The 20,438-nt window shown below is 36.7% G+C and overlaps 1 protein-coding gene across 1 annotated transcript in view; it reads right to left on the minus strand.

Annotated features, from left to right (window-relative positions):
* The window catches only part of CCDC171 (coiled-coil domain containing 171), a 168,659-nt gene that overhangs the window by 96,671 nt on the left and 51,550 nt on the right, over nucleotides 1-20,438 (minus strand). Inside the window, exon 8 of the mRNA XM_008582311.1 lies at nucleotides 19,365-19,553. Within this exon, the coding sequence (XP_008580533.1) occupies nucleotides 19,365-19,553 (189 nt within the window). The remainder of the gene's footprint in view (nucleotides 1-19,364; nucleotides 19,554-20,438) is intronic.

Genomic DNA, 20,438 nt, shown 5'->3' on the forward strand with positions numbered 1-20,438 from the left:
TATGATCATGAAACAAATAGGCATTTTATTAATTTCTTTTTTTGAAACAAGAAGTTTTAACTGTAGGAACCATATTTTAATCAATAGAAAATAAATTGTCTTTCTATGAAACCTTATCCCGAATCATTAAGGAATTGCTGAGGTAAAGAGTAAATTTTAGAAGATAACAAATCCCAATTTCCTTTACTATTCATTTATCATTCAATAAACGTTTATTAATTACTCACTAAATTCTATGTCTAGAAAAAGAGACAAGTAAATCAATTACTGTGGTATAATGCTGTGACAGAGATATGCAAGACTGCCAAAGAAGCACAAAAGGGCACTTAAACAAAATGATACTGACAGGCTCTTGAGGGATATGACAATTAAAGGACAAGTAGGAGTGAGATATGTAATAAAAAGAACAACAAAAAAAAGCCTCGTCCACTGATAAGGAGGCTAGCTGATAGCTATCCTACAATAATTTAATATAATCCTTATAAACAATAGTGATGTAACAGTTTCATATGGACCTTTATTTAGCCCTATGAGCTACCGTGACTTGGCCACGTACCTCTTTCTTTTTAAAAGCAGACCAAGGGAGTTCAACTTGAATAAGGGGGTCATTTGGAGACAGAAAAATACTATACTGTGTACCTGTATGATAAAGTGAAGTGCTGTCTTTACTATGAGAGAATCCTTTTGGGTACATTAATGAAAATACTTTTCTTTATATTATTGGGTTAGACTGTACTATGTGTAAAATTTAATGTTGAACTTTGGGAGAGGTTTATGATGAGTATGTGTCTGATTCAAGAGTTACCCACTAAACAACTAGAAGGATCAAAGGGCATCTCTAAAATTTACATTGATAGGAAGATCTCAAAGGAGATCAACTTGGAGCGAATCACACAAACTCTCAACTACTCTGCAAGATTTGGATGTCAAGGGCATGCATGGACAATGCTGATAAGCAGTAGCCAAAAGATATCAAACTTGTAGAAATGTACTACAGAGGAAAATAAATCCTGGGTCAAAACAATCCAGGAGATGAGTTTCCCAAATGGGGGATAGTTAGTAGAAGGAAGCACTCAGAGGCATAGACCTGAAGATAGAAATGTAAGAGAAGCAGATAAGAAGTCACTTTCTGAAGGATTCAACTTCTTGGATGCTTTCCCTTGGGCAGGGGGAAATTGTATTTTAGATATGGTTTTAAATATTTCCATACTATACTATAATTCCTTTTATTTAGTCCAACTCCTGTCTAAAGTCTGATCCAGCCACACCTGCGGTGGTACTGTGAGAAATGAAGGAACAGGGAAATTAAAGTAGTTGTGGCTTGCCCCCAAGCACATCGTCACTGATGACGAAGCTGTGGCAGCAGTATTCTATCAATGGGACTGTGTCCCAGAGCTCTACAGATATAAAGCAAGTAGTGTCCTAGAGGAAGGAGCTAAAAGGACAAGAAACTCTGAGAAGCAATTATTAAGTGGACTGTTTGAAAGCAGGTGTGAGGCAACCTTCTTAAGATAGGCAAGTTTTAAGAAAAAGAAAAACTGACACTTGGGTTGTAGCTAGATAAAGCAGAAAACAGGATAATGTGTTCTAAGGAAGTACAAATAATTCTGAATGCCTGCAAAAAAGAGGGGAATGATGGAAATTTGAGAAGTAGGTAAGATAACAGATGACTGAGAGCCTGACGTGCTAAGTTAAGGAGTTAACTTTGTCTGGAAAGGTATGAGAATCCATAAAATCATAGAACAATCACTATTCTTAGTAAATAGATGTGAGAATTAGAAACTTTAATAAAGACTGCCAGGTCTAGCAGTAAGAGTTGTAGGGGTGAGGGTAGAATGGGAGGAGCAAATGGAAACCACAAAGGTTAATTCCATATCCTCTCCAAAATCAATTACACGTGTTCAATTAAAGGAAAATTATAGAAAACCCAGGAAAATAAAAGAGGCAGACTAGCTATAGCTAGATAAGTGAAAATAAAGGTGAATCTCAGTGTCTCAGGCAGAAATGCACTTTCAACAAAAATTACTTTTTTTGAACAAAAAAACTGTAAAAGGATATATTTACTAATGATATTTTTAAATATTTCAAAATAATATTCAAAGCCTTTGGTCAAAATTAACTGCATTGTTGAAGTAGAGCTAAAAATAAAGCAGGACCACTGCAGAAAAGATATAGTTGACTTTAGCACATGACATATCTCCAAACTCCTCCACCATATACAGTTGGTCCACTTCCACAGACCATCAATCAGGTTAATGATAAAGACATTTTAGTGAGAAGCAGCCAGAAACAGAGACAAAGATAAGGTAATCAAAACAAGGCTAGAAATGGATAAATACCTAAACACATTACCAAAAAACCCCACTTCCTTTTCTACGGGGAAAAAAACAGGAACACACTGAAATTTTTGAAAAATCAAAACTGAGATTGTTAAAAGAATAAAAATCAGATTAAGAATACATGTCAAGTCTGTTTATAAATAATCTCTAGAAACGATTTAATTGTCTAACAACCATCTGCTATCCTAAATCATTCTTGGTTTAAGTAATTATAATCAAGATACCAAGAATCAAGTTATTAAAAACAATTAAACCAGGCCAATATTCAACTTAGGTGACAAGGTAACTTGGACTAGCAGAGTGGGATATATAAAGATTTTAAAATAGTAAAATTATATATTTAAAACTCTTACTGACAAATATTAGGTTAACCAAAAAAAAAAAAAAAAAAACTACACTAACATTAACACTCAATGACAGTTTTGTTCATTTCTTAACAATTAACATTTCTCCAGCCCTGGTGTCTCCAACGAAATCCAGAATCACAGATCTGACTGTCCACTAGGCATCACGACTTAGATATCTCATAGTCATCTCAAGCTAAAGTACCCAGTCCAGTACTGTTGATTTTCTCCCTAAACATGTTCATAAAGTCCTTCTTACATCACTAAATGGCACTGACATCCATCCAATTGTTCAAGTCAAAAACTTTGTAGTCAGTCTTAATTCCTTTCTTTCACCCTATTCTCTCCACTCCTAAATCAAAGCCATCAACAAATACAGTTGAGTTTACCCACAAAACATATCCTGATCCATTTCCACTGCTACCGTTCCATTTCTAGCTTCCATCACCACTAGCCATTCTTGCCTACTTCAATGCTACCTTCATGTCAGATTATACCACTCTCCTGCTTAAAACTCACTAATTTCCATTATGCTTATAATAAAATGTTAAAATATTTTATATTTTATATACATTTATGTATGTATGTGTGTGTATTCCCACGTTAAGAACATATTCCCCGGGCCGGCCCGGTGGCGCACTGCTACAGTGCGCCGCTTGGGGGCGCGGCGGCGCTCCCGCCGAGGGTTCAGATCCCACATACAGACCGGTTCCCACTCACTGGCTGAGCGAGGTGCGGGCGCAGCGCCGAGGGTTGCGATCCCGTTGCCGGTCCCGGTCCGGTACGGGCGCGACACTGAGGGTTGCGATCCGTTGCCGGACACGAAAAAAGACAAAAAAAAAAAAAAAAAAATAAGAACATATTCCTCAATTCCTATTTATTATTTTCATCAGGAATGTGGGTTGGACTTTGTTAAAGGCCTTTTTTGAGAGACAATCATATGACTTTCATTCTTTGTCTATTAAAATGTTGAAATATTATAATGGATTTCCTAATATTGGACCATCCTTGCATTTCTAGAAGCAATCCCATTTGATCGTGATTTTTGTTGTCTTAATGAGAAGTTGGATTCTATTAAATGAGATCCATCTTTAGTATTCTTTGTTCTATCTTTATCAGGTTAGGTATTAATATTAAAAAGCATATAATTCTTAAATGTAAAACTGCCTTTGCTGTATAACAATAAGTGTGTGTGTGTGTAGATACAGGTAGAAGAAGAAACAGAGATATTCTAAGTCAGCATCTTAATAATGGAGAAATACCCAAGGCATTCTTACGAAGTTCAGGAATAAGGCAAGGATGCCAACTATCTCCACTAGTACAAGCATTTAACATTGTATTGGAGTGTTATTAACCAATGCAATTAGGAAACAAAAGCAATTAGAGACATAAGAATGACGAAGAAGTAGTAAAACTATCTCTACTTGTAGAAAATATGATAGTAAATCTTGAAATACCAAGAGAACCAATGATATAAATAATTCAAACAGTAAAAAAATTCAGTGAGTAACATACAAAAACCAACAGGTTTTTGTTCATAGCAGCAGTAGTCACAATAGCCAAAAGGTAGAAAAAAAACACAAATGTCTATCGCAGGATAAATGGATAAATAAAAGTGATATATACATACAGTAAAATATTATCAGGCCATAAAAAAGAATGAAATACTGACCCATGCTACAACATGGATGAACCCTGAAAATATTATGCTAAGAGAAAGAAAACAAACATAAAAGGCCACACATGTATGATTCCATTTATATAAAATGTACAGAGAAGGAAAATTTATAGAGACAGAAAGCACATTTGTGGTTGCCAGGGGCGGGGCGGGGGGAAGGAGAGAGGGAGGGAGTAAGGAGTGACTACTTAATGGGTAATGAAAAAGTTCTGGAGGTAGATATTGGTGATGGTGGACAACACTGTGAATGCATTTGATGCCACTGAATAGTAAACTTTAATATGGTTAAAAAGGTAAATTTTATATTAAGTGTACTTTATAAGTAAAAAATCAATATCCTTCACATACACAAATAAACAACAAAAAAGAAGACAATGGAAAAGAAAACCCCACTTACAATTCCATAATAAAAAATAAAGAATACTTAGGAATATTATTTTATTGAAACATAATTGATTATACATATTTGTGGGGTACGGAATTGAATATCAGTATCCGTGTACAACATGGGATGATCAAATCAGGATAATTTAGCCTGAAATTTGCAAATGCTATATGAGGAAAAGTTTTAAACACAGTTGAAAGACACAAAATAATATTTCAAACTTTGATAGGCCAACTTAATATCACAAAGATGTCAATTCTTCCTAAGTAAATTTATAAATGTAATGCAATACTATTAAAACACAAGTTTATTTTTTCCCTGAAGCTAGGTAAATTGATTTTGACCCTAATAAAGAAGAAAAATGAGAGGTGACTAACCCTACCTTATATTAACACACACACACACACACACACACACACACACACACACACACACACAAAAACCCTCTAATAAAAACATCATGTTACTTGTGCATGAAAAGACAAAAAAAATCAATGGAGCAGAATAAAAAATCCAAAAACAGATCCAAGCGCAAAAAAATCTTCAATGATAAAATTCAAAGCAGTGGGATAAAGAGACTAAATGGCGTTGAGACAACTGAATGGCCTTTTGGAAAAAAATGATAAAATTTGACCCATACCCCACATCTTACGCAAGAGTAAATTCCAAATACACTACAGATCTATATGTGAAAAATGAAACCACACAAGTATTAGAAGAAAACATAGGTAAGTTACTTAACCCCAGGGTAGAGACAGGATTGCTAAAACTAAAAATCCGGATGCATTAAAAAAAAATCAATTAACAGAAAAAAATTACATATTGGTAGAAACAATTCATTCTCAAAGTTTCCAATTCAGTTCTGTTAGAACCCAAGTCTCAGTGGATGCTGTAAGACCTATTATTTCTGTTATAATGGGAATAGCTTGGACATTATAGGGCTCTCTATACTCCAAGCATTGTTCTAAATGTATCACATATATTAATTCTTTTTAATCCTTACAACTAGCCTACGAGGTAGGTACAATTTTACAGATACTGAAATTGAAGTTTAGAGAAGTTAAATAATTTTCCCAAGGTCCTTTGGTTAGGTTTATCTAATTCTACTACCTAACCTTTTTGTCTTTACTGAACCAAGGTTTTCCCAAGTCACAACATCCCCACATGCCTTCCCCTGTTAAAGACTTCACAGTCTCCCACTATCCTCAACTTGAGAAAGGAGAGGTTGGTCTGTTCCTTTACTAGCCAGACGTTAACTTCACCACTACTTTTCACAATTTAACGTGTTCTCTAGCACCCCTAGGTCCTCTCCCTTCCGTCTCCCCTAACACCATTCAAAAATCTAACAATCTTCAGAGCCCATTTCAGATTCTACCTATTCTATGACACCTTTTACTATTATTCTCATTCACACTGACCTTGACGTCCTCTAAACTTAATTAAGGGAGTGGATGTATATACATCCACTCCCTTATATACAATAGATTGCTAGCTCCTAGAGGGCAGGAATTATTAACTATATTGTCTGTAACAGTGCTCTATACCCCATAGGTATTTAACAAATACTGAATGAATTAAATAACTCTTTATAAAATTGTTCCTGGTGCTTAGCACAGTGGCTTGCCTATAATAGACACTGAATAAATACCCAATGAATGAAAAGGCTTTACAATATAAGAGAGAGAAGAAAAATATAATCAAAAAGAGATAATTTCCAAATATAATGTGGATATTATCAATATGTCAGAATTCTACTTTAATTCTGACTTTCCACAGAGACTTTCAGAAGTATTACATTATACACTGAATTATTCTTAAAGAACAAAGCCTGTTTGATGGTGAGACTGTAAACAACTATAAAGCAAATTTGCCTTTAAAAAAAAATCCAAGTTCTTCACCCAAGGAGATTAAAGACCAATATTTTTAAAACAAACATAAGGAACATGGCTTTCATATAGGCAAAAGCATTCCTCACACTGAAATAACCTGCTCCATAGTGTGTTTAATTTAAAAAAAATAATATTCTCAAATTTCCTCCAAAAACATTCTTATCCTGAAAGATTTTTTTAAAAAACTTAAAATATAGGATGCACACAGCTTTCCTTAGCATAACAAAAATCTATATAATTTCAGTAGTTTTCCTTTACTCTCTGATAAATTCAAAGTGCATTCAAAATGTAGAGAAAGGACAGCTTCTTCCCTTAATGACTCATGAACTTACTTCCTGATATACATGAGCTTTGAGGGAGGCCTTATAGGCCTATAGCAGTACATGAACTTTGAGAATTTGGGCCAAAAATTAGACACTTCCCAAGCTAGTAAAATTCCTTTGTTTTATCACTTTTGCTTGCTAGGTTCTTGTTCTTTATGTTGGCAAAAAGACAAATTGCTAACTGAACATTCAGTGACACAAAGACATCAAAGGACTTTATTTAAAATGTCTTATTTTTACAAGTTACATATCTTGTCTTTTTATGCAATGGTAATATTTAAAAATATAACAAATTCACCTGCTTCTCCTATGATGTAAATGTTTCTCTGCTAAAAATAAAGGATATTTTATGGAAAAATTGGAATCCTCATACATTGCTAGTGGGGATATAATATGGTACAGCCACTTTCAAAAACAGTTTGGCCGTTCCTCAAAAAGTTAAACATAGAATTACCACATGATCGTGATCATGCACACGCACGCATGCGCTTGTGTGTGTGTGTGTGTGTGTGTGTGTGTGTGTGTGTGTGTGCCTTCCCATAACAATTATTTACTCAACTTAATAGCACTACTTCTTTATGTAAATTGAGCATGCCAAAAATATGTCCGAAAAATGGTATGTGCCTGTTTACTCTTTTGTTTCAAAAGCAACACAAATTGTAAAATATCCTCTGAATAAGCCAAGCCCTCAAAAGAACAGAGTTCTTCGTCATTGGACTGAAAATAAATGTGTCAATATAGGCAAGATGCTGATTGTTAAAAGATACTACCTCTACCATTTGGAAAATTAGCAACATTATCTCTAAATTCTGATCTGTCTGATGTCTCCCCTCCTTCTGGGCTTTTAGATCCTGGCAACAACGCCCACGTTGGCTCCAGTCTCGTTGATGAAGCTTTCTCAGACTTGGACTACCTGCTCTTCTAAACTTATAGCAATCAAAAAATAAATAAATAAAAATAAATTTAAAAAGAATAAAACAAATAAACTTACAGCATTCTTTTGGCAATTAATTATGTACAACTTATGATAAACCTTATGTTATTTAATTTTTCATGTGCCACCCCAACTAAATTTTATACTTTTTGAGGAAAGGACTATGTATTCTACCCCTTAATACCACCGCATGAAACACAGTGTCCTATATATCTGGTATAGAACACATAATGTTAATACATATAATGTTTTTGATTAATATTAACTAAACTATGTAAAAATTATCTTGATATTCTTACCTACAGTAGCAACTTTATAATATAGCGTACTAAAACTTAAGTTTCTCAGGGAAAAAAAATTCTAACAGAAATAGGAATTAAGAGAACTACCATTTCTGGATGGCTGACAATGTGGCACTATAGAGCTTTTTCATACATTATCATGTTTAATTATTTATTAATCAATAATTGCTTACAAATGTGAGTTCAAGCAATATGAAACTGAGATGTCATTAGACCTACTTTCAGGTGTTGCTTTATATACAAAAAATAGTACATATCTCTAAAAGAAAGTGTTATAGTTTAAGCAAAAAAGGACAGGAAGATAAGGATGATGATGATGTATTAAAACAGCCCATAACATTCACTTTGTAATTTCTAAATGCCAAGCAATGTGTTCAATATTTCACAGCTGATATCTCCATTCTAATCTTGTCCCTAGAATTTCCTTGCTGCACAAATAAGCTGTCTGAACCTTAGTTTCCTCATTTGTAAAACAGAAATGATGTTTAAATGACCTATCCCACATGGCTGTGGTAGGGCTCAAGTAAGAGGAAGCATGCAGAAGTATGCAAAAGCATTGAAAAATCTATCAAGCAAGCATTAGGAGAACTTAATCAATAGCACTATTTTTAACAAAAAATAATTTCTTTTTTTTTTTTCCTTTTTGTCTTTTTTACTGACCGGTAACGGGATCGCAACCCTTGGTGTCACGCCTGTACCGGGGACCAGCAACGGGATCACAACCCTTGGTGTCGCGCCCGTACCAGGGACCGGCAACGGGATCGCAACCCTCGATGCTGCGCCCGCACCTCGCTCAGCCAGTGAGCGGGAACCGGTCTCCACATGGGATCCGAACCCTCGGCGGGAGCGCCACCGCACTTCCAAGCGGCACACTCTCCAGTGCGCCACCGGGCCGGCCAAAAATAATTTCTAAAGCAATTATCTGAAGAGTAGTCAAAGGCCTTTTCCAAAATTTCATTAGAGCTGTCTTGCCCACTCCCACCAACTCACAGTCCATCAGAACACAGTGTGCACATGACTGCAACTAACTCTCTGGGAATCACTTCAGGACAGCATGTATACACTAAGGAACTATCACCTCCAACAATACCAACAAGCTACACTTTATCTCTGAATATTTTTGAAATTTAATTATGAAGACAAAGTTTCAACATCTAATAACACTTTTATGACTAACCTGGGTTTCTTGCTAAATGTACTCTAAATACCACAACAGGAAAGGAATAAAATGCAATGTAGTACAGCAAACCTGAATTTGATTTTTGTTCTCCATTCTAAAATTACCTGATTTTATTAAAATATCAAATAAAAAAGTGTTTACAATAAACATTATATCAAGGGTTATCCTTACTTAACTGATAGTGAAAAACCTTTACTTCTAGAAAGGAAGTTCTTGTTCCAGCAATTTCATCTTTTTCAGAGAGAAAAAAATAAGAACAATAAATACCAAGATTAGAAAAGTAAAGTTGGAAAACAGAACATAATGTGACACTCAGCCCAGATGTTTCAGTAGGCATAGACACTTGAGATATATTTACATGGTAGTTCCAATGCATTTAAATTCTAGAATTACTCAGCCATGTGGCTAGTATCCTTTACCTAAAACTAAAAACATGCTGTGATACTAAAACCAGGGTGTCTGCTCTACAAGTTTCATTTATCTAGTAGCACATACATTAATTGTTTTAAAACTTATACATTCAAAAATCTTGCACATAACTCTATTACATTTTTTTGGATAGAAGCAATTCAATCCCAAGTATTTTTTTTTTATTTAACTACCTGTCTTTTACTAACCATTTCTTTACAATAACCAAAGAATAAACAGAGGGCTCTATAGACAAATCATTTGTTTCCCAGCAGATGGCCTCTACTAACGGCTATGTTCATCTGACACCAAACATCCTCTACAACCCACAGTCCTACACAACAACTGTGGACTATTTTCCCTCATGTCCTTATCAACATAATTTTTGAAATGCATTAATAAGTAATACAAACTAAAAATACTTTTATTCATATTGCAGCTTTGCAGGGGAAAGCAGAGATTTAGAATTAATCATAACAAAATTTCCTAAAATAAAATTTATATATCCTATAATATGTATTATAATAGTAGTTCACCAAATACAAAACTAAAATAATTGAATACACAGCAGAAATTCATATTTGATGAAAATCCAAATATGTACATAAATAATACAGAATATATGCCAATATATAATATTAAAGTACTTTTAGGAATAATGAAAATGATAGTTTCAATTTGCAGAAATATGGATCAAAGCCTAGGGTGTTACAAATCCTTCAGAGAAAAATCTTCAGTGAGAGCTTCTCCTAAAACATTAGCATTTGTGATGACTGATTCCATTATTTCAAAAAGTGACTTGATATGCCTTCTTGCAGATTTAGAATAAAATGAGTGAGTTCAAGACACTGATAGAAAAAGAAGTTGGAAGACTCATACTACCTGGTTTCAAGACTTATTAAAAGGTTACAGTACTTAAATCCGTATAGTGTTGAAAAAAGGAAAAGAAAAAAGGTCCAGAAATAGATTTACACAAATACAGAGAATTGATTTTTGACAAACGTACAAAGGCAATTCAATAGAGAAAATATAATCTTTTTCAACAAGTGTACTGAAATAACTGAATATCCATAGACGAAAAAAGGGGACCTCAGTCCATACCTCACACCTTTATAAAAATTAACTCAAAATTGATCATAGGCCTAGATGTAAAATCTAAAACTATAAAATGCCCAGAAGAAAAAATAGCAGAAAATCATGGTGATCATGAGCTTCGGCAAAAAGTTCTTAGATGTGACATCAAAAACACAATCCATAAAAGAAAAAATTGATAAGTTGGACTTTGTCAAAATTTGAAACATTTGCTCTGCAAAAGTAATGCTTAAGAGAATGGGAGGAAATACTTGCAAATCACATATCTGACATATGTGACAAACAACTTGAATTCAGAATATATAACCAACCCTCAAACTTCAACAATAAGAAAACAACCCAATTAAAAAGTGAGCAAAAGATCTGAACAAACAGTTCACCAAAGAAGATATACAGATAGCAAATAAACGTATAAATAAATGCTGAACTTTATTATTCACTAGGGAAAATGTGAATTAAAACCACAATGACATACCATTATCCACCTACTAGAATGGCTAAGATTAAAAAACAAAGAAAACAATGAAACTACATGCTGGCATAGATGCAGAGCAACTCTCCTACAATGCCAGTGAGAATGCAAAATAGTAAAGCCACACTGGATAACAATTTGACAGTTTCTTAAGTTAAATATACATGTAACATATAACCCAGAAATCAGACTCCTAAGTATTTACCCCATAGAAATGAAAATTTATGATCACACAAAAACCTCTCTATGAATGTTTAAAACATCTTTAATCACAGTTGCAAAAAAAAATAAAAACAACCCAAAAGCCCATCAGAAAGTATGAAACAGTTATACAGCCCTACAATGGTTATTACTCAGCAGTATAAAGGACTGAAATTGAATGAACTACTAATACACACAATGTGAATGAATCCCATATATATTTGCTAAGTAAAAGAAGCCAGACCCAAAAGGCTGCATACTGTATAATTTCATTAATATGACATTCTGGAAAGGGCAAAACTAAATGAATGAAAAACAAATCCATGGTTCCCAAATAGGGTTATTTTTTTCACAAAGGTACCAAGGCTATTCAGTTAGGAAAGGAAAGTATTGAACAAATGGTATGGGAACAATAAATGTAGGAGGGAAAATGAACTCAGCCTCTACCTAACATCACACACACACACACATAAAAAAAATCTAATTTAAGATGGATCACAGATCTAGACATAAAAGCTAATACTATAAAACTTGTAGAAGAAATTATAGGAGATTATCTTCACGACCTTGGAGTACAGAAAGATTACATCAAATTAAATAGCACATAAAAATAGCAAATAAAAATAAAAGAGAAAAATATTTATAAGTTGGACTTCATCAAAATTTTAAAACTTGTGATCATCAAAAGAAATACTAATAAATGAAAAGTGTCTTAGTCTGTTTTCTGCTGCTATAATAGAATATCAGAGACTGGGTAATTTATAAGCAGTAGATGTCTATTTGGTTTGTCTGGAGGCTAGAAAGTCCAACAGTATGGCACCAGCATCTGGCGACTGCCTTCTGCATCATTCCATGGTGGAAGGCAGAAGAGCAAGAGAAGCACTCATGACAGAGAGAGGATGGGGGCCAAACTCATCCTTTTACCCAGAGCCCACTCCCAAGATAACTAACCCACTCCTGTGATAATGGCATTAATACACGAGAACTCTGTCCTCATGACCCAATCACCTCTTAGAGGTCCCACCTTGAGATAGGGAGACTCCCACTTTCATAACATACACAATTAGCTTCTGTGAAACTGCTTGCTGTGTGACAAGGTAGATTAATTAAGTCTTTGAATTGCTCAAACTTTGTTATAAAAATTGTTATTGTTTGCTATGTGACAAGGTAGATTAATTAAGTTTAAACAGTGTTTGAATTGCTTAAAAAATGTTATTGTGTAAAAATCCCCCTTCGGCTCTTTAGCCCCCCTTAATAAAAGTTAAAAGCTAAATATTAGCCTGCACTTAGAGAAGTTTGAATTTTGTTTGATGATCCCCATTCAAGCTGCCCCTGAGCAATTAACTGGCTTCTTTCAGCTTCTGTTATCAGCTTGCACTAGGCCTCCCCAAACACCCTCCTTACACCAGGAGGGTATGTGTGTGTGTGTGTGTGTGTGTGTGTGTGTGACTATATGATAACTGTAAGTGTGTGACTATTTTAACTGTGTGACTAATGTAAAATGTGCCTTTTAAAAAACCGCCTAAATTTCAAGTCAGCGCTGCTCCCTTCCGAAAACCTTCTTGGAGGACAGTCACTGGCCGGCCATTAAACCCCCTTTTAAATTCTCAGTTGGGTGTTCTGGTTCCTTTTCCATGTGGCAGCCTCACAACATTTGGGGCCCCAGTGAGATTTCCTGTCGCTCACTTAAAGGGATCAGAAAAGCTCCAGATGAGGAGCAATGCAACGAGCCTCCCTGGGGGAGCTCCCCTCCCAGGGCCAGGGCTAATCTCGCCACAGATTAAATTTTTCAATTGGCATTGGGGTTTTTGCTGACTTACTGCTTTGTGTCCTGGCCAGTGTTCTGCGTTGTGGACCTCCAGAGGTAAGCTTGGTAAGCTTGGTAGGCTTAAAAACTTGTGTGAGAGGTAAGCTTTGTAAGCTTTTGAGATCTCAAGTGGTGTGGTAACAGAGCTCTGATGTAGGACCGTGTGGAAGGCTGGATGCAGCATGAACTTCCCAAGTCCAGGGACCCCCGAGACTAAGCCTTGGTCCCAATAATGGTTTAGAGTTTAAGTGTTGAACGTGGCCACTGTCTCTGTCTTTTGTGTATTGTCGGTTGAGTGTATATCACTAACCGTGGGTAAGATTTCTTCTAACAGGTCTAGGAGATAATCTCAATCCAGCATTTCCCTACCCTACGTTGTCTCCCATTTTGCCTTTACAGGACATGATAAGTGTCTGCCACCCTGTATCTACTGACAGTAGATATGCCTTTGCTACAGCCCACATACGCAGGGCTCTTTATAAGCAAAGAGGATTAATGACATCAAGAGGAAAGGACATAAAAAACAAGGAGGAAATTTTGGCTCTCCTGGAAGCTATCTGGTATCCTAAAAAGGTTGCCATCATATACTGCCAGGGACACCAAAAAGATGATTCAATTGAAGCCCAAGGAAATGCCCTTGCTGATCAAGCAGCAAAGGAAGCCACATTAAAACTAGTGGGGCCAACAAAGTCCATGGCAGTCATACCGGTACCACAATTACCACCAGTCCCACACTATACAAAAGAAGAAATCATTCATGCAAAGGCAATGGGCACCTCAGATAATGATGCAGGACAGAAAGTTTTGCCAGATCAAAGGATCTACCTACCCAAAGCTCTAGGTAGACTATTAATAGAACAGCTTCACCAGGGGACACACCTCAGAGATACTAAGCTAACGGAATTGTTGCGGAAACATTACTATGTTCATAAATTGGATAAACTAACAAAAGACTTTGTGAGATGCTGTGAGGCCTGCTCCCAAATAAACCCAGGACAAAAGTCTGAGGTACCTGCAGGAACCAGAGCACGAGGATCCAGTCCTGGAGAACATTGGGAAATTGACTTCACTAAGGTAAAGCCTGGACAATATGGGTACTGCTATCCCTTGGTGTTTGTAGACACCTTTTCGGGTTGGGTAGAGGATTTTCCTACAAAGTCTGAAACCACTGAGATAACACTTAAAAAGTTATTACAGTAGATTGTTCCCAGATTCGGCCTGCCTATATCCTTGGGGTCTGACAATGGTCCGGCTTTTACAGCCCAAATTTCTCAATTATTATCAAAGCATTAAAGACAGATTGGAAGTTACACTGTGTTTACAGGCCTCAGAGTTCAGGACAGGTAGAATGGATGAATAGAACCTTAAAAGAAGCTCTTACCAAACTAAAGCTAGAGACTGGCAAAAACTGGGTGAATCTCCTTCCTTTTGCCCTACTATGGGCCAGATGTACCACCTATGTAAAAGGAATCACTCCTTATGAGATAATGTTTGGAAGGCCACCCCATTTGTTACCACGTCTCAGGGATGAAAAACTTGCTGAAATCACTAATCACAACTTATTTCAGTCTCTCCAAGCCCTTCGACAGGTGCTAAGCCAAATTCATCATCTGGTTCAAGAAGCCCCCCCCGCTGACAAAAAACCTGACGCCACATTCACAACAGCCAGGGGACCTCATCTGTGTAAAATGCCACCACCCATCCACCCTTGAGCCCAGATGGCAAGGACCCTTCCCGATTGTCCTGACCACCCCAATGGCTGTAAAGTTTGCAGGAAAGAGCCATTGGATACATCACACCCACCTCAAACAGGCCTTCAAACCGGACTCATCAGACCCAGAACAGCTCCAGGAGAGATGGACAGTTCAGCACTCACCAGAAGACCCACTAAAGATAAGATCGTCTCACTTGCCCCCTTGATTGTATTAATTGTCTTTCACTATGCAATGCCTGTATTGGGGAACCCACATCAGCCTAAAAAATTATACTTGGGAGTTAAGGGCTACTGACATGGAAAAAGTTATTAAGAATGTTACTAACTCAGGGGCCCCAACCTTCCTAGTTGATCTCTGTGAATTAATGTAGGGTCCCCGACCCAATGAACTGGCAGCTAAGCTGATCTCAGTACCTCCCCCATGTGGATATAAAGAAAGGGGATCACAGGGCATAGAATTTTATGCATCCCCAGCTGCAAGCTGGCTCCTCCTGCCAGGGGAAAGACCAATACTACTGTGCCAGTTGGGGCTGTGAGACTGAAGCCTCTTGGACACATACAGACACCTGGATACGGCTGGCTTGATGACAAGCCCCTACTGGGGAATGCTCTGTGAACCAATGCAATCCTATGAACCTTACTGTTATACTTTGGAACCCCTACCTAGTGAGTGGGAGAAGGGAAAAACATGGGGCATAAGATTATATATCTCCGGCAGAGAAACAGGAGCTAAATTTACTATTGAAATGAAGGGAGAAGTTCCAATATATACCCCAATAGGGCCTAATAAAGATCTACTGCCCCAACTTCCCGTCCTCCTTCCACCAAACAATAAGTCCCTTTACAGGCCTCCTTCTGGCCCACCTGGGGCTCCCTATCAGCCTACCCCTTGGTCCCGCCTCCCTTTCCAAAATCCCCTTGTTAATACTATTGATGCCTTGTTCCACTATCTGAATTTAACCGACCCAAATGTTACTCGGAGTTGCTGGTTGTGCTTGGATCCTAAACCCCCTTATTACATAGGCTTAGCTATAAGTGATGTTAACGTCTCTGACTCAGCAAGTCATAATTCCTCTATTAGGAGCTTGAACTTAACCTATATTGACCAGCAATGACTTTGCCCTTGGGGTCGTACACCTAAATTAACGCTTGGTGGCATCCAGGGACAAGGGTTTTGCTTATACTCCCCAAACTATAATTTGTCTACATCCCCTTATGACACCAGTTGTAACCAGACCCACACGGTTGATCAGACAACTTTCTCCTCTCCTCTTTACCTGGTTGCTCCTGCTAACACCTGGGTTTGCCTGCTTAATGGGATTAACCCCTTGTATCTCTATCCAGTATTTTGCTTCTTCAAATGTCTCTGAAATGTGTATTCTGGCATATATAATACCCCAAGTATACTATTATAAGGGAGAGACAGGATTCCACCATTTCATCACCAAAAGAGCAGTACCTATCCTCATTCCTGTATTAGTGGGACCAGGCATTGCTGGGTCCGCTGCAATTGGAACTGCTGCCTTAGTAACAGGAAAACAAGATCTTCAAGAACTTAGCCACCAAATAGACATTGACCTAGGGGAGTTAGAAAAATCTGTAAATAGAGTAGAAGAATCCCTAGACTCTTTAGTCGAGGTGGTCCTACAAAATAGTCAAGGTCTGGACTTGCTCTTCCTTAAAGAAGGGGGATTATGTGTAGCCCTCCGCAAAGCTTGTTTCTATACCAACCGTTCAGGTGTCATTAGGAACAGCCTTGCCTTAGTCAGAAAACACATTAAAGAAAGAGAAGAGTCATATAATAACAACAAAAATTCGTATGAGAGTTTCTTCTCTTGGTCACCTTGGTTAAAGACTTTAATAACAGCAGTTTCAGGCCCCCTAGTCCTCTTCCTCCTCCTAGTCACTATCGGACCTTGCCTGGTCTCCCGCCTCATTATTTACATCCAAGAATGGGTACAGTCAATTAAACTCCTTGTCCTACATACCAGGTATAATAAATTAAGTACTGAAGAATCAATGACTTGATTCCTTCCTAAAGAGGAGCTGGAAATGACATAGGGAGATCCCCACTTTCATAACATGCAATTTGTTTCTGTGAAACTGCTTGCTATGTGACAAGGTAGATTTATTAAGTGTCTGAATTGCTTAAACTTTGTTATAAAAATTGTTAGGGGCCGGCCCAGTGGCGCACTGGAGAGTGCGCCGCTTGGGAGCGCAGCGGCGCTCCCGCCGAGGGTTCGGATCCCATGTGGAGACTGGTTCCCGCTCACTGGCTGAGCACGGTGCGGGCGCAACACCGAGGGTTGCAATCCCATTACTGGTCAGTAAAAAAGACAAAAAGGAAAAATAAATAAATAAAAATTTTCATAACAAAAAGTTGAAATTGTTATTGTTTGCTGTGGGACAAGGTAGATTAATTAAGTTTAAATAGTGTTTGAATTGCTTAAAAAATGTTATTGTTTAAAAATCCCCCTCGGCTCTTTAGCACCCATTAATAAAGGTTAAAAGCTAAATATTAGCCTGCACTTGGAAAAGTCTGAACTTTGTTTGATGATCCCCACTCAAGCTGCCCCTGAGCGATTAACTGGCTTCTTTCAGCTTCTGTTATCAGCTTGCACTAAGCCTCCCCAAACACCCTCCTTACACCAGGAGGGTATGTGTGTGTGTGTGTGTGTGTGACTATATGATAACTGTAAGTGTGTGACTATTTTAACTGTGTGACTAATGTAAAATGTGCCTTTTAAAAAACCGCCTAAATTTCAAGTCAGCGCTGCTCCCTTCCGAAAACCTTCTTGGAGGACAGTCACTGGCCGGCCATTAAACCCCCTTTTAAATTCTCAGTTGGGTGTTCTGGTTCCTTTTCCATGTGGCAGCCTCACAACAACCTCTCAACATTATTGCACTGGGAATTAAGTTTCCCACCATGTGAACTTTGGGGGACATATTCAAACCACAGCAAAAAGGCAAGTGAGAGACTGGGAGAAAATATCTGTTAAACATACATATAACAAAGGATGTATATCCAGTATACATAAAGAACTCTTACAAATCAATAATTAAAATACAAACATCCTAATTTTTTAAATGGACAAACTACCTGAAGAGACATGTTACTAATGAAGATATACAAATAGCCAAAAAGCACATGAATAGTGCTCAACATTGTTAATTACCAAGAAAATGTAATTAAAGCCACAAAAAAATATCATTTTAAAGTCACTACAATGGCTAAAATTGCAGGACAATGAAAACGCTCAGACGTTGCTGGTAGAAATGTGAGGGTACTTCAAAAAAAAATCACAGAAAAATAGAATTAGAAGATAATTCACACCTTTCCATGAACCTTCTGAAGTACCCTCGTATAAAATGATACAATCATCTTGGAAAAAATTTTTGACAGTTTCTTATAAACGTACACCCATCTCATGACCTTGCAACTATAGTAGTGGTTAGCCAAGAGAAATGCAAAGATATGTTGACAAAATACTTGCACAATAATGTTTATAGAAATTTTATTTACCATAACCAGAAACTGGAAACACCCCAGATATCCATCAACTCACAATCCATCAAATTGTGGTGTAGTTATAAAATGGAATACTACTCAACCACAAGGAGAATGAACCATAAAGGAGAATATCACAACATGAATGACATTATGTTCAAAACATTAATGTTAAGTGAAATAAGCCAACCTCCAAAGACTAAACATTGCATGATTCCATTTATACGAAATTCAAGAGCAGGTGAAACTAATCTATGATGACAAGCATCAGAACAATGGCTATGAGGAGTGAAAACTGACTGGAGGAGGACACAAGAGAACATTCTGGGGTAATAAAAATGGCTTAAGTCCTAAGTGGGGTAATAATTACATGGATGTTTACATTGATCTAAACATCAAATTGTACTTCAGACCTGTGCATTCACTGTATGTCAACGGTACCACTAAAAAAGTAAAATAAATTGTTTGGGTCTTTTACGTCAGTACCAGAAAATGCAGAGCATACCATATATTTTAAAAATAAATAAAGGAAATACAACATTAGCATTTAATTTATCAATGCATTCTGAGATGTTTTAACCAGAAACCCATCTACTTCCAAACTTAAGAGAAAGATAATCCCTACATGCACATACACACACATACCTATGTGTGTGTGTATGTCTAAACAAGTTCTATGAGGTTCTCATAAAGTTTTAAACTGATTTGGCATTGGTATTAAAAGAAAACACTGAAAAGGGTTACATTGAGTAACCCATTTTTTAAAGCTTTTTGTATAGGTAGCATACCTGTGCCCTCTTCTGCACCTCCAAGAGGAGTTCAGAATACTGCAGCTCCAGTTCCTTCTTTTGTTTGTGCCAGCAGCTCTCTTGAGCTTTGATCTGCTCTGCCACTTTGTTAAAGGTGTCTTCCTGGGTCTGCTGAAGCTCCCTCATCGTGTCAGACTTGTTTTTACAGATATACTCTAGATGGCTTATCTACGTGGGGAAATGCAACAGAAAATGCAATACACTCACAAACCATTTCTTTGCATCACCTCTCCCAAAAAACACCCAAAATTTTCTACTATATTTCTTCCTAAGATCATATAAAAATTTTAAGTTAAAATGTAAATAAAGAAATTAAGAAAGAGGAATTAGCAGGGCAAATTATCATATTTTACTAGAAAATTGCCTCATTAGTATACTTAGATAAATTTTTTATTCTTCTCTTTCTAATAAAGTTATTTGTTCTATAATCAATTTTACTGAGAAGATTAAGAGAGATATTCTTACTTCTGGAACCAAAGCTCAAGCTATTCAGATATCTTAATGGAAAAGGAAGTATTTAAATGAGACTTACAAATCTGTAAACATTTTACATATAATAATGCCAAACGTTCCAATCATTCAAAATCCTGAAAGAAAATCTTCATCTTCTGAAATGTGTGACAATTAATGATGTTTTGAAACTACGAAAAACTATTAAAAACATAATACCATCTCAGAAGGTTAAAACACTAATTTTAATTTTCGATAACTTTCAAATTCATTATACACACATTCACAATCATGAACAGCATCTGTGCTCACAATTTTTCCCTCATTTTTCAGTCCTACCTCTCAGTGCATATGGCTGTGTTTGCCTGATAAGACCAAGGTAAAATGCACAACAATAAGGAAACTCACCCTAAAATTGGGCCAAGATGCTGTTTTATTGTTTCAACAGATTTTTTTTTAAACTTACAAAATAGTTTTTCTCTTCTTGTCCCTTAAGATTAAATATCATTGCAACTAAGATCTGGAAACTAGACAACAAAAACACAGTTCTAACCAATTTAATAGGCTCAGGATAAGAATCAATACCTTTGACGGTGGCATATT

This window comes from Galeopterus variegatus, unplaced genomic scaffold, assembly GCF_000696425.1.
Source record: "Galeopterus variegatus unplaced genomic scaffold, G_variegatus-3.0.2 Scaffold2563, whole genome shotgun sequence".
Lineage (NCBI taxonomy): Eukaryota > Metazoa > Chordata > Mammalia > Dermoptera > Cynocephalidae > Galeopterus > Galeopterus variegatus.